This window comes from Zonotrichia leucophrys, chromosome 1A (genome assembly GCF_028769735.1).
Source record: "Zonotrichia leucophrys gambelii isolate GWCS_2022_RI chromosome 1A, RI_Zleu_2.0, whole genome shotgun sequence".
Taxonomy (NCBI): Eukaryota; Metazoa; Chordata; class Aves; order Passeriformes; family Passerellidae; genus Zonotrichia; species Zonotrichia leucophrys.
Genome location: NC_088170.1, coordinates 48,557,241 through 48,570,823, shown reverse-complemented (window position 1 = coordinate 48,570,823; position 13,583 = coordinate 48,557,241). Strand labels below are relative to the sequence as shown.

The window sequence follows — 13,583 nt, the reverse complement described above, 5'->3', positions numbered from 1 at the left end:
CCTAGATATCTTGGTTCATTTATATTTAGGATAGCACCTCCCCACCACCCCCTTCATCGCTGACATGTGTGTACAGAGCAGCTGTTTTTCCTATTTTTTGCCTTTGCCTCAGTGGTGGTTTTGTCTTCTCCTAAATATATTTTTATGAGGTGCCACCAGCATAGCTAAGAGGCTCAGTTGTGCCCTTGCATTTGATCCATTGTCTTGTGTCTGGAATGGGGCAAGCTCTGGCCTCTTCTCATGGAGAACTCCCACTGCCTTCCTTCAATCTTCCCACTACCAAAACTTTTATCACCTGCACCAAATCAAATAATTTACACATTAGAAAGTATTTATGCATATGTGCAACTTTGTCTTCTCTATCTCAAAATAGGTTCTGCTATTTTACTGAAAATTCAAAACATACTTCTTAAATATGAACAAATAATAGAGCATGAAAAAAATCGGTATGCAGCAGTCTGGAGAGAAGTAAAAAAACTGAAAAGTGAAAAGGAAGAATCAAAATTAATAGTAGAAGAGACTCAAGATTTGAAATCCATATTGGCTCATCAAGAAGTGGAATGGAAAAGTGATATCCAAAGCCTTAAGTATGTAATCTTGTGTTCTGATAATGTGTTGTCTTGTAACAGTATATTTACCTAGATAAACTTACAAGTGATAAAACAGTCAATAGTTTATTTCCATATACTGTAAATGTGATACTGTAGATAATGGAATGATGATAGAATTCTTTAAAAAGTTAAAAATTAGAGTCAAAATATAAAATCTGAAAATGTTTACCATTTTTTATGGTTTGAGTTGTTTCTGCAGGTTCATAGTGTAGAATATCTAATTTTTATATTAGTGCTTTAGTTTCTCAACTATACTGTTAATTCCCAGGTTTACTTTGAAACAAGAAGAAGAAAAGAGACTCAGACTAGAAACACTCTATGAGAAAACAAAAGAAAAACTCAGAAGGAAAGAAGAGCAATATTGTAAAGAGATGGAGGAGAAACAGCAACTTGAGTTACAGTCAAGGAATTTAGAAATGGAGTTAGTAACACTGAGAAAGCTCTTCAAACAGGTATGTTAGATAATGACTTAAACACTTGTCTTCTTATTTTCTGCTTCTTTTTAATTGGTGTTGTATTCCACTATACCTAGAGGTACTTTGCTCATGGAAGAGGCATTGGGTAACTATTGCCAGATTTTGCCAACAGCTGGTTTCCAAGTAGTGTGTTCCCTTTTTTTTGTTTGTATTTCAAAGTCTAACTTTGAGTTACTTTTCAAAATTATTACAAAATAATAATTAAAATAACTAAATTATTCTGTATTTCTTCTTAATTTTCAGAATAAAATTAAAATTTATTAATGGATTATTGTAACTCTGGAAAGTAAAAATATTTAAAAGAATAAAAGGGAGAGTGGAACAATATTGCTAGCTTTGATTTTTCTGAAGGTGCAGGTTATTTAATTGTATTATTGTAGGTTGAAGACGAGCGTGATGAAGCACAGAGGCAGCTCTCTCAGGAGAAGAGTGCCAGAGCCCTGCAAGAAGGCATTTTGAACAACCACCTTTGGAGACAAAAGGAACTAGAAGAAGAGACAAGAAGAACTATAGGAAAAAGTTCAGATGTAAGGAGATTTTTTTTTTCTAATTAATTCAATTTCACCATGTTTGTTCTAAAGTTATAATAAAGTTTATAACTCTTTTCTGGTTCTTGATGGATTATTTACAGTGTGATTTTATTGTGCAAACACGTCTTCTGTTTTCCCTTATGTCTTTAAAAGTTTTGGGAAGCAGTATCAGTGCTGTATGTGCAAGTAGGAAGCTAAAAGAAAACATTATTTTCACTATTTTTTAAACTGTCTTGTTTTTATTTCCTTGACATGTTATTACCACTTTTTAAGGTTTCTAGCAGTGAAGCACTTAGCTACCTACATCCAGACTGGCCAGGAAGGAAGTTGACACTCTCTGTTCCCATTACTTGGGGTTTTTTAAATTATTTATTCCCTTATCAAGCTTGAAGTATGAAGTTCTGTTCCACCTCCACATATTAAAGTTTTATGAAGGAAGATCAGCAATAAAACTCTTAATACCAGTTAAAATAATTTAAGGAGAATAAGCAATCATGGACAAAAAAAAAAAAAAAAAAGAAATCTTGAAAAGTTTAATGAATTTACTAAGAATGTGAAATTCTTGGAAGAATTATTTGTTCTTGGCTGTACTGCCCAATAAATATAGGGTGAATGTGTTTACATGGAAAATAATTTGTATAATAAACAGGCACTGTACAAGACTCTTGCATTCCAGAGATGGTTCAGCTGTATAGCAAACTTTCAGTAATGCCAAAAAAAGTGTCAAGAAGACATTTAAAAAGGAAAATACCCGTTTTAGCCTGGTAAGCAGAGATTTTATCAGATCAGTAACACAGCTAAATTAATCTAAAAGGGAATATTTTAAAGGCATGCACACATAAGAAAGCAATGTTATTTTATAACGTTTATACCTGAAATATTTGAAATAATTTTATTATTTAGTTGCTGGTTTACAGAAAAAAAGGCATTGTGTATTTGGCTTGTATATTTATGGATGTGTTACACCTTCATTCTATGCCTGCTTTGGACACATGCACTGGTTCATAGAGTAGCTTGTCTTATCTGAAATTTCATTCTCATCTTTGCAGTCATGTTGCAGTGTTAGAAACATTAAAATGCAGTTTAATGCTGAAGTGGTTTTTTACATTTATTTCCCTCCTGGATATTTTTTCATGTTCTCTGTCTTTCAGGAATCCGACACTGAGAGAGAAAAGGATCTGTTGTACAAAAATCAGTTACTGCAAGATGAGATTGCCATGCTAAGACTAGAACTTGATCAAATAAGACTTAGGCACCAGGAGGAAGAAGGAAAATATTTAGAGGAAAATGAGACCTTGAAAGAAAAAAATGAAGATCTCAAAAAAGAACTTAAGCTGAATGAGGAAGCCTTAACGCAGACGGTTTTTCAGTACAACGGACAGCTGAACTTACTAAAGACAGAGTCTGCAATGCTAACTTCCAAACTTGAGCAGACAAAAGAAAGCAAAGACAGGCTAGAGACAGAAATTGAATCCTTTCGTTCCCGCTTGAACACGACTGTTCAGGAGCTTGAACGTCAGCAGGCATCGAGAGGCGACGTTGAGCGGGCGTTTCAGCGAGACCGCGATGAATGGCTTCGCCTGCAAGACAAGCTCCATCACGACCTCGCAGATGTGCGAGAAGCCAACAAGAGCTTGTCCCAGCAGCTGAGTAAAGCTGAAAGCAAAGCTAATAGTCTAGAAAATGAGCTTCACCAGTTAAGACAGACGCTCAGAGAGAAAACATTGCTTTTAGAAATGACACAAAAAGAATTAAGTCAAAGCCAGTGTCAGGCAAAGGAATATGATCATGCTCGACAGCTTGAAAAAGACCAAGTAAACAAACTTACAATAAAGCAGGAATCCATGCAGGAGCGATTGGCCCAGCTCCAGAGTGAAAACCTTTTGCTCCGTCAGCAACTGGAAGATCTGCAGAACAAGGGGATCATCAAAGAAAAAGTAGTTACTGATGTGCAAGATCGGTTTAATGATATTTTCAACAAACTCAGAGCTGATACTGAAAAGCAAGTTTACCTAGTGGAAGAGAGAAACAAGGAATTAAATGCCAAATGTATTGATTTAAGAGAACAAGTCTTCAAATATGAGACTGACAAAATAGAGAGAGAGGTAAAATATAGACTTAAAGCAATTTAAAGTTTTCCAGTTCTTGAAATTATTTTGTGTTTCTAAAGTGTATCAGATATAAGCCATATGCATTGGACCAAATAATGATGATTTGTTCTGGTTTGTTTGTCTTGAAACTGGAAGGGTTTGGTAAATGGGGTGTTGCTGCTCAGATCTGAGCAGAGAGCAGAAAAAAGGTATCCAAGTCTGCTTTGATCAAGAAAGGTGATTTTTCTCTAGAACTTCTTCTCTTTTCTATAGTCCATTTTTTGCCCTGTAAAATTGGTTTAGGTATTTGATGAATTTTTTTTTCAGTATTGCACTGGTGACACATGTAAGTGATGTAAAAGGAAGAATGATCTAATATATGACAGTTGAGAAATGAAAATGCAGATGAGGGAATTGTGTGAGATGGACTTATATTGAGTTCTTACAGAGGAAAAACATTGCTTCTCCCTAAGTTGCTATTGAAATTGAGGAGTATTTTAGTGTCCAGGTATTTATGAATATTCTGGGGGCTCTAAGGGGTCTGCCTAGAGACTGCATCAATATCTATGTTCCCAGGAGTAGGTAGGGTACTCTGTGATAGACTGTTCTGGCCAATTTCGGGTAGAGCAATGACTTAAAAAGTGCCTTACCCGTTTTATCTCCTTTACTTTCTAGAAAATAGGAACTAATAAAAGTCAGTATTTAGACACATTGGTGTATGGTTTGTTGCCTTTAATTATTTGAACAGTGGTTTAAAATTACACTTCCTTCTTCCTAACAAGTCCAGAATCTTTGAGTGAGAAAAATACAGGCGTGTGTGAGATAACTGCTTTACTCTTCATTTATCAGTTACTGTAAGGTGTGTGTGGGGAGAGAACTCCAGCAATACTATCAGTCATTTTAATCTGTGAATTGCTGTGTATTCTTCATACCAAAACGAGTTCCCTCTGAAAATCTGTCTACTAGATCTATCTAAAGAACTTTTAGATATAGGTATTAATTTAATTATATTTGTAAAATGTAGGAATAGAACAAAGAATGATGTGATATCAAGTCCTGGCTTTGGTCAACAATATAGTATCTGCAGTCAGATTATGGCTCTTGCATCACAACAGATTTGTTTGGATTACATTAGTAAAATTCCCATGATTGCAGTGTGTGCTTATGCGTGGTTTAAAGAAGAACAATATCTGGATCTTTTATGTATTAGGAAACAAAAATCCTCATGAACAGCTGCTGACAGTTTGGGGGTGCTCAGCTGAGATGATGGAGAGATGATTGTCTGTGCACATGCCTGCTGGTGACAATTTCACTTGTGTTCAGTCCAAAGACAAGTCTAACTCTATAGTGAAATAAGTCAAAGTAAAGGCATTTTTCATGTTCTTACAACTTTATTGATGCTCATTTAATTGTTTCATTAGGGCATGGTCAGACAGCTGCAGCAGGAGCTTGCTGATGCTCTTAAAAAGCAGTCGATGTCAGAAGCTTCACTCGAAGTTACTGCGCGCTACCGCAGTGACCTGGAGGAAGACAAGCTGCGCCTGCAAAAGGAATTGGAAAAGGCTAAAAGCAAGGTACATAATGTCTGTAATTATATGAATAAATCTAATGGTGGCTGTTAAAAGTAGGATTGGATGTCATCCTAAAACCCCAGGAAAAAATTAAAGAGGATAGATTTAATGATGTGGGAATCAATTGCGTTGTTTTATAAACTTGGTGTCCACTTCTTTGACATGCGGACATTATGCCCTAACTTGGACAAATTTTTTTTTTGCAAAGGTGCTTTTCACAATAAATTTGTGTCTGTATTTATGCCTTGTTACCTTTGGTTTAGCCAAGCAGATTGTCTGATTTCTGAATTCCGACAATATTCAGTAGAAATATTGGACTGCTGTATTTGGACATTTTTATGCTCTTGCTTTCCCCTTGCCCCCACTCCCTCACCCTGCCCTGCCCCTAGGTAACATGTCAAATTTTGAATGCTTTTGTACTTATTCTACATTTTTCCCCTTTGGCCCTGCTATAATTTGCCATCCTTAAGTGGTTTTCCTGCAAGGGAAGTGTAAGCGCTTTCTGAGTTAGGGACTACCTTTCACAGTGTTTTTCCAAGGTGTGGACGTAGAGAGGCCTTGGAGTTCTGAAAGGAAAATAATTTAAAATCTGATCCTTATGAGGGACTTGTGAAGTCACTACAGACAGATAAACTTTTTGATTCATGCTTTCACAGAGAAGCAAATGAGTGACTACAGAGAGCATCCTTAGTCCCCAAAAGGGTTAGGGCAGCAGTGTCAGTGCTTAGAGCTGTGCTCTGGGAAATCTGTGGAGGGATGGGAGAGGCCACTGTAGAAGATTAGGAAGTAACACAGCTTGTGTTCATTTGCTAGTAGAAGCTTTTATAGTTGAGATAATTACAGTTCTTTGAGCAGTGGGCATGGGCAGATATCTGCAGCATGTGAGTCCTTGGGCAGCAGCTGACTGCCCTGTATAAAAGCTCACCTCATGACTGTGGACTCTTTCTGTCATTTTACAGCTGCGGGAGATGGAAGAAAAGTATCTTCAGTCTGAGCATTGTGTTCGTGACTTGAAGGCTGCCTTGGATGGTAAGGAAAGAGAAGCAACAGCCTCTGCCCAGAAACTGCAGGACCAGCTGTTGGCATCTTCTGAGACTAACACTACTATAAAACAACTGGAAGAACACGTGCAACAGTAAGAGAACACAGTGGGGCGAGGTATCTGTCACTTGCAGAGATTGGCTGGAAACCACAGCATAGATAGGTAGCCTTGTTGTGTCACAGCAATTTATGAAGATTATGAAGAATGTTCTTTTTTTTTATTTTGCACTGTTCTTTGGGAATTGGTGCTCTGGCAGATTTTTATAATAAGACCTGTATTTTTTTTTAAGCCTTGAAATTGAAAACACCAAATTGGAAGCCACTGTCCAGCAACAAAGCAATAGGATTGAAGCCCTGCAGAGAGACCTGCAAGCTTCTGCCTCAGTAAGCTGATTATAAATTTCTCTTTTGGTGTCTCCTGAGCCTAGTTACCTATTTCTGTGGGGAAATTTTATGGTGAGGTTTTCCTGGAGTGCCAAGGGGAGCTCAGTGCCTGCTTTTTCTGAATAGAGGCTGCTCAGAAAGCAGCCTGTTCTACTTTCCAGCCATCCAGCTTTGAAAATTTTTCCATGCTATAGCAAGTCAAACATAAGACTCAAAAAGATAAGGATTTGACAGCAATATCTGGTGTAACTATTGTCTGCTTTAGGCCCTTTGTAACATCAGATGCTGCTTTGGGGACTGCAATGTGTTCCATTTAAGGTATTCTTCAAGTTTACTGGTAGAAATTCCACAGGGTATATTGATGCTAAGCCCTTTATGCCAGAGATCTGGCTGACATCATCAGACTGAAACAAAAATTACATGTCCCAGAGCTTTTGCTGTGCAGAATTGCTTTTTCTTTGGCTACTTGCTGTGTGTCTGTTCTCATGAAACAGTGGACTGCTTGTGGTATCTGCAAAACTTAGTTCGAGCCTTGGACTTTACCACAGCTTCTACAGAGTGTTTAATTTTAGCTTTGATAAGGCGCTAACATCTGTGGCCTGAATTAAGAGATTTTTTTTTATTGTTATTGTTGTTTTTTTGTATTGTAGCCACTGAACTAGGGTTCTTGTTACGACTGTAGTTATCAATTACAGCTGAAGGTATTTTGAAAATCTTTACATGTGGTAGTCAAACTTTGTGATGTACTGATACTGTGACTACCAGTGGGAAAGCAGTAACAAATCCTTCCACTTTGATTAATAGGGCATGATTTTGAAGTGTATTGGGGATGAGAAAAGCTACTCCTGCCAGTTTTCACTGAATATTCTTTATACCCCACATGGTCTTTTCTCTCTCACTCTCTACATCAAATGCCAGAGGTGATGATTGCTAACAATTTTACAGTGGCATCAAACTAAGGCCATTCTGATCATTGTTGCTGGGTGCAAATAGTGTAGGAATAAAGAGGTTAAGAGGTTTTGTGTAATACTTTTGTCAGTGAGGTGTAACTTCAATCTAGAAAGTGATAGTGTGCCTTCTTGCTTCTTGTAATGCTTCTGTAGGTTCATAACCGCCTGGAAGACTTGATAATGAGCTTACAGACAGCACAGGCAGCTGCAGAGGACCACCACAAGCAGGTACATGATGGGCTTCTGTGAACGACTGTTTCAGTCTTTGAATTTTTTTGTGTATAGGTAATTGATGAAAAGATCATGTGGGTTGTGTAAGCACACAGCTGTTAAATGTCCTGGTTTTAGGGCAAGGCACCCTCAAGGGAAAAGACTGTAAATTTCCTGATTTTCCTACTGCTGTGTTTTATATGTGTTGTGGTGTGCAAGATAGTTGTGTTCATCAGTGTGATTTATGTGATGAATTCCCTTCCCCGTGCCACCTGCGGGGAGTGAGCCAGTGGCTGTGAAGTGCTTAGCTGCCTACCAGGGTTAAGCCATAGCAGATGACTGATAGAGTGGGTGTTGTGGACAGCATGGGGATCTGTGGTTGAAACCTGAGAGAGGAGAGCAGACTTTACAGATCCATATTTTCTTTGTAAGTTTGTCAGAGCTTGTCTTGAGGCCATGTTAGTTTTTGTCGTGAGACCCCAGTGTTTTACCTCCTCTGTGAGGACTTGTGAAAGTCATGCACCCTAAGGATTTCTTTTTTACCTGAGACTTTGTGTTAAGTGTTTTGTCACTTTCTGTAGTAAGCATCTCTTGTTTTTTCCTTTTATGCTTTTGTAATTTTCTTTTTTTTTACTTAAAAAAAGAAAAAAGCCTCTAGTCAACTTCCAGTCTTTATACTTGAACTGAATGAGCAAGTTGTGTTCAACTCAAATGCATCTGTTAGGCAAATCTTTGTGCCTTTAGATAGAACTATCAATGCCATTGTCAATTTCAAAACGTTTTCTTGCTGTGAGGAGATATACAGCTGTCACAGAAGCCATGAGGGTAGGGTATACTCTGTGGTGGGCACTAGAAAAGACTGCATTAGAAAATATGTAATGAACTCTGGAGAACCTTTGGAAGAAAGCTACAGGGTGATTTTGTGTGTGTGTTTGTTATTCCTCAAAGTTCACCTCATCTAACCACCCCTACAGCATTCATTCTTTTTACCATCTTCAGTTTCTCTTCTTGGTTATGTTTCCCAAGCTGTGTTCTACATCCCACATTAACATAAACGATGGGAAGGAGAGAGTTTCCATTTAAGTTACAGCTTTCTGTTCCAGTGTATTCTTTACGGTCACCTTAGTTTCTTCTTCTGCTATTGTTGTTTTTACAGGTGCAGAAGCAGAATCTGCTGGCTCTGACATCAAAGGACTTGCAGAACATGTGGGAAGAGCAGTTTAAGTCAAGATCTAACCTTGAAGAGCGTGTTGCTCAACTTGACAGGGAAAAGGCAGACCTCTTTGAACAGGTAAATCCAGAAAATTCTCTAGAGACCTAAGCCAGTACCTGAGAGTACCACATTAACCTTTTGGTCAAGTTCTTAGGTAAAGAACATTTTTTTATTACCCCTGCCATTCGGGCTCTGGATATGTCGTGATTTGTGGATCATCCAGGAGGCAAATGAAAGTTATCTGGGTATCTTGTGTAAGTTTTGCAGTGATTCTCTTTGAAAGAGTTCCCAGTATGGTTTGCCTCAGTTGAACACATCAAGCAGGGCTTCAGTTCCCCAGGTCTTTCTTGGATTCCTTCTGGCTATCTTCTGACCCCTTGTTTTCTGGGCAGGGTTGAAGTATTTAATTTTTCCAGTGCAGTGCAGGGAGTAGCAACAGCGTGTTTTCAGGGTAGTGGACGTTTAAAATCCTTGCAGAAAAACATAGTGAAGGAATTCTGGGGGAATGAACTAGTGCTTGGGAAATCAGAAGTGACTGACAGTTGCAATAGGGCAGTCTTTCCCTCTTTGTCTGTAGAGGAATAAAGGAAGTAAAAAGCAACTAGCACATAAGTGGCCACAAAGAAGGGGTGGAAGGGAATAGTTTATTGAAAAAATTCCCAAAGATCAAATTCCTCTGCCTGCTTATCAATGAAGATTCTGTAAAAGCTTTAGATTAGTTTGTATTCTCCCATGATAAGCATATCTAAATAATCCTCACTATGAGTTGAGAACTCTTAGAAGTAGTCCAGCATCTTCTCCACCTTTGTTTCAGTGGAGGCTTCTGTTTTTGTTCTTCGATATTGGCCCGGTTTGCTGTGAAACCTAACATGTAACTGGGCTAATGGGAATGGACTGCAGCTTCTCCATGGAGAATGCTAGAGACACATGTTGCACATAGCTGTTGTTTTTACATTTTGTGTATGTTGTGTGTCTTTTCTGTTTTGGAAGTGTGAGAGTGAAAGAAAGAAAGTGAAGAAACTGATAGAGTTAAAACGCCCAGTTGAACTCCGTCTGGACCAAGAAATGAGACGAAATGTAGAATTGCAGAAAGACTTAAAGAGGTATGGCTTTTCCATCTGGTGGAGAGATATCCCTGAATAGAAGTGCAGTTTTAGTGAACTGTAATGTAAGAATATTGGAATAATTAGCAATATAGCCGGACAGGACGTGCCTGAGCTTGTCTGGTCCTTGCTGCTTGACCAAACAGTGGCAGCTGTGGTGGTTTCACCCCAGAGACACCTTTGGCTGGGTGGATGCTGCAGCTGGGCACCTGGAGACAAGTCCAGGCATGCAGGAGCTCAGGTTTACCTCTGACAGAGAAGCTTTAAGGCAATGGTGAAGGAAAGGAGTTGGTTCTGATGGAGGGTTTCAATCCAGAGCTTTGTTCTGGCCCACGGGCCTCTGAATCCAGCAACAGCTCCAATAGAACTCCCAAACCGTGTGGTTGCTGGCTCTTTTAACCCTGGGCAGAGGGGGAGGGAAGGGGTAGGGATCCCACCAACCAGGTACATGACAGGAGGTCTCAAGGGACAAAGGACACCTGGATGGCCCAATGTGCCCCCAGGGGTAGATGGCATCTTTTGAATTCTGCCAATCACTCCATGCCCATCTGGAATGCCAGGATTTCCAGACAGTACTTGGCAGGGGGCAAGGGAGGGGGAAGGAGAGGTGCCTGACACACCTGGCAGGGAATTGTCATGGGAGGAGCCCGAGGTTATGAGGTATATCCTGAAATCACAATGCAACATAAGAATAGGTACTCTGCAAGCAAACTGAAGTCTTGTTTTAGTTCCTGCAAGGTACCTCTGTGCATGAGCCTATACTTACAGCTGCAAGAAGAATTGCCAATCCAGGTGGCTTTGCAGTTCTCTGGGGGTGGGGAACATAGTCTTCAATTCATCTTTTCAGCTGAAATTTGGATGTGCCAGATGGTTTGTGGCACAGGAAGACCAGGTTTTTATCAATTCCTGGTACTTTCAAGTATGTTATAGATGAAGAAAGCTATTTCTGCATGCCTTACTGGAGAGCATATAAGCAAGTTGCTTATTCCTGTGTTTTGTTGTTTCCTGAACTGATTTGCTATTTAGGTTGAAGAGACTTCTCAGTAGAGCTACGAAGAAAATAAAGGTGTATGAGGAGAGAGAAATGGAGTCACAGCTTAAGTTGAAGGGAGAAATGAAGAGTAGATACTCTGAAATGGTCAGTGAAGTTGATAGATTGAGAACAAAGGTGAGCTCTGCTTAATTTGACGTTTGTTTGGTTGTGGTGTTACTACTTTTCAACCCTGTGTGAAGCTTTGCCGTTTTTCTTGTCATGTTGATGATTTGCTTTCCTTGGCTGTATTTTTGATTTGATTGGTCTCTCTCTATGGTTTTTCTACAGTTAGAGAAGCAGCTGACTATTAACTAATACTGATGTAGTTCAGTATGGGTAAAGATGCAATCCTAAAGTGCAAAGCAGCATCTGCACTGGCACCAGAAGGGCAGGCCAAGAGTGGCAGCAAGGCTGGCAGGGTCCATGACCTCATGGGCCAAGGAGCCATTCCACAGGCACTCACCAAGAAGAACAGGACAGGGCAGGGTCAGCCAAGAGTGCAGATCCTCAGGGAGGGCCTTAGGGATCGGCAGTTCTGCTGTCCTACCAGGATTTCATGTCCATGGGTGAGGGTCAGGGCTGAATGTGCAGATGATAAATAGTCTCCATGGACAACCCCTTTAGCAATTTTAACAGAATTCACTGCCTTTAGTTGCCTCTGAGTTTCTTTTTTTTTTTTTCCCCCACATACAGGTTGCTGAACTTTCCCAGCAGCTGGACATGGAGTCTAAAAAAAGCATGCAGCTAGAAGCCCAAAACCGGGATTTGCGAGAAGAGCTGTCTGCCCTGCATGGGAACTGTGAAAAACTGGAGAAGAGCAAATGCCAGCTGAAAGAAGAAGTGGCAAAACTCCAACATCACTTAGAGACTAACATGGTGGAGCACAGCCAAATAGAGCAGTATAAAAGAGAGGTTGATGAACGAGCAGGCCAAGAAATAAGACAAAAACTACAAGAAGTCAATCTGTTTTTGCAAGTGAGTGACTTTCTGACATGTGTCTGTAGGCACTCTGTACAGACTTTGGTTGTGGTCACCATCTTTTAGTGTTTTGCTTTGGGTGCCTGATTCTGTGTGTCAGTGCTGTACTTGTGTCTGTGCCAAAGGGCAGTGGGAGAAGGGGATATGGCTGGGCAGGAGTGTTCTTATCACCATAAGAGCAATGTCCCTGAAGGCAGGTCCCTGAATCAAAAGCTTGCCCAAGGTAGGTTTCCTTTTTGCAGTGCTTGGGCTGTCTCTGTCCACTGGTCTGCTCCTTCTCACTGTTCATGTTTGAAGAGGTGTTGCACCTTCCAGCTGTCACAGCCAGACCTACAGGTCCAGTTTTTTTCCTTGTACAAGGGAGAGTGCTCAGAAAACAAGTGACTGAAGTTGCAGGTGTGGAGATGGGGAAGGAGGTGAGGCACCCTGCTGAGGTCTTTGAGGAATCCTGTTCTCCATGCCCTGTCCTACAGAGATAATGCCCTTTCATTAGTAGCTTTGAACAGTGGTGCTGATTTGGGCTTCATCCTGAGTGAAAAGAATTTTTTACCCTGGTGGTAGCTCCAGGGTTCTGCCTTGACTGCTGATGGTAATGAAGAGGCACAGCTGCCTCTGTGAGCCAGGCTGGGCCCATGATCTTGGGTACATGCAACTGACAGGTGGGGAGAGTTCTCTTGGTCTTTGTGGTGGTTGAACGTGCACTGTCTCTTTCAGGCACAGGCAGCCTCCCAGGACAGACTAGAACACATCAGAGCAAGTCATCATGCTTCTCTGAGAAACCAGCTAAAAGACAGAATTAGAGATCTTGAATGTGAATTGGACAAGATAAAAAATACTCAACAAGAGAGTACTTTTCCAAAAGAATGTGTACAGGCAGAAGTGGAAAAGTACAAGGAGCTGTATCTGGAGGAAGTGAAAACTAGACGATCCTTAGCAAAGAAGCTGGAAAGGTAAGTCTGTGCTTTCTTTGGACTGGTAATAAGAGACTCCTTTTTCCGCATGCATATTTCTTGTTAATTTCTCTTCTGCACCTGGCCAGCATTGAAAGGCTATGATGACATGTTTGTGGGAAAAATACCTCAAGACCCTTCCCATTTCGCAGGCCTTAATTTCTCTAGTGTTTCAACAGGAACACAGCTGATCATAGCATGAATAGGATACTTTTCAAGTTGATGTTGTTTTAACTGGCAGCTTTGTTTGCCAGTTTCTATAATCTCATCCTCTGTACAACAGAAAAAATTAATTTCATGTCCTTTATTGTTTGAATAAGAGTAGGCCTCTCAGAGAACAGTTCTGTGAGAGTTCTCAGAGAACTTCTGTTCTGTGAAGGAAATATAGGAATTACCTTTTTTGGCTTCTGTTTAAGCAGTGGCTCTGAGCTTTGAACTTTCCT

The 13,583-nt window shown here is 40.1% G+C and overlaps 1 protein-coding gene across 8 annotated transcripts in view; it reads left to right on the top strand.

Annotated features, from left to right (window-relative positions):
* LOC135442650 (ankyrin repeat domain-containing protein 26-like) overlaps window positions 1-13,583 on the top strand; it is a 47,536-nt gene that overhangs the window by 26,184 nt on the left and 7,769 nt on the right. For all 8 annotated transcript variants that reach the window (XM_064702699.1, XM_064702698.1, XM_064702695.1 and 5 more), the window contains 13 exons: window positions 374-587; window positions 880-1,063; window positions 1,468-1,614; window positions 2,769-3,722; window positions 5,129-5,281; window positions 6,238-6,413; window positions 6,610-6,703; window positions 7,807-7,881; window positions 9,020-9,154; window positions 10,067-10,179; window positions 11,206-11,347; window positions 11,906-12,187; window positions 12,905-13,140. In XM_064702699.1, coding sequence (XP_064558769.1) covers window positions 374-587; window positions 880-1,063; window positions 1,468-1,614; window positions 2,769-3,722; window positions 5,129-5,281; window positions 6,238-6,413; window positions 6,610-6,703; window positions 7,807-7,881; window positions 9,020-9,154; window positions 10,067-10,179; window positions 11,206-11,347; window positions 11,906-12,187; window positions 12,905-13,140 — 2,905 coding nt within the window. The remainder of the gene's footprint in view (window positions 1-373; window positions 588-879; window positions 1,064-1,467; window positions 1,615-2,768; window positions 3,723-5,128; window positions 5,282-6,237; window positions 6,414-6,609; window positions 6,704-7,806; window positions 7,882-9,019; window positions 9,155-10,066; window positions 10,180-11,205; window positions 11,348-11,905; window positions 12,188-12,904; window positions 13,141-13,583) is intronic.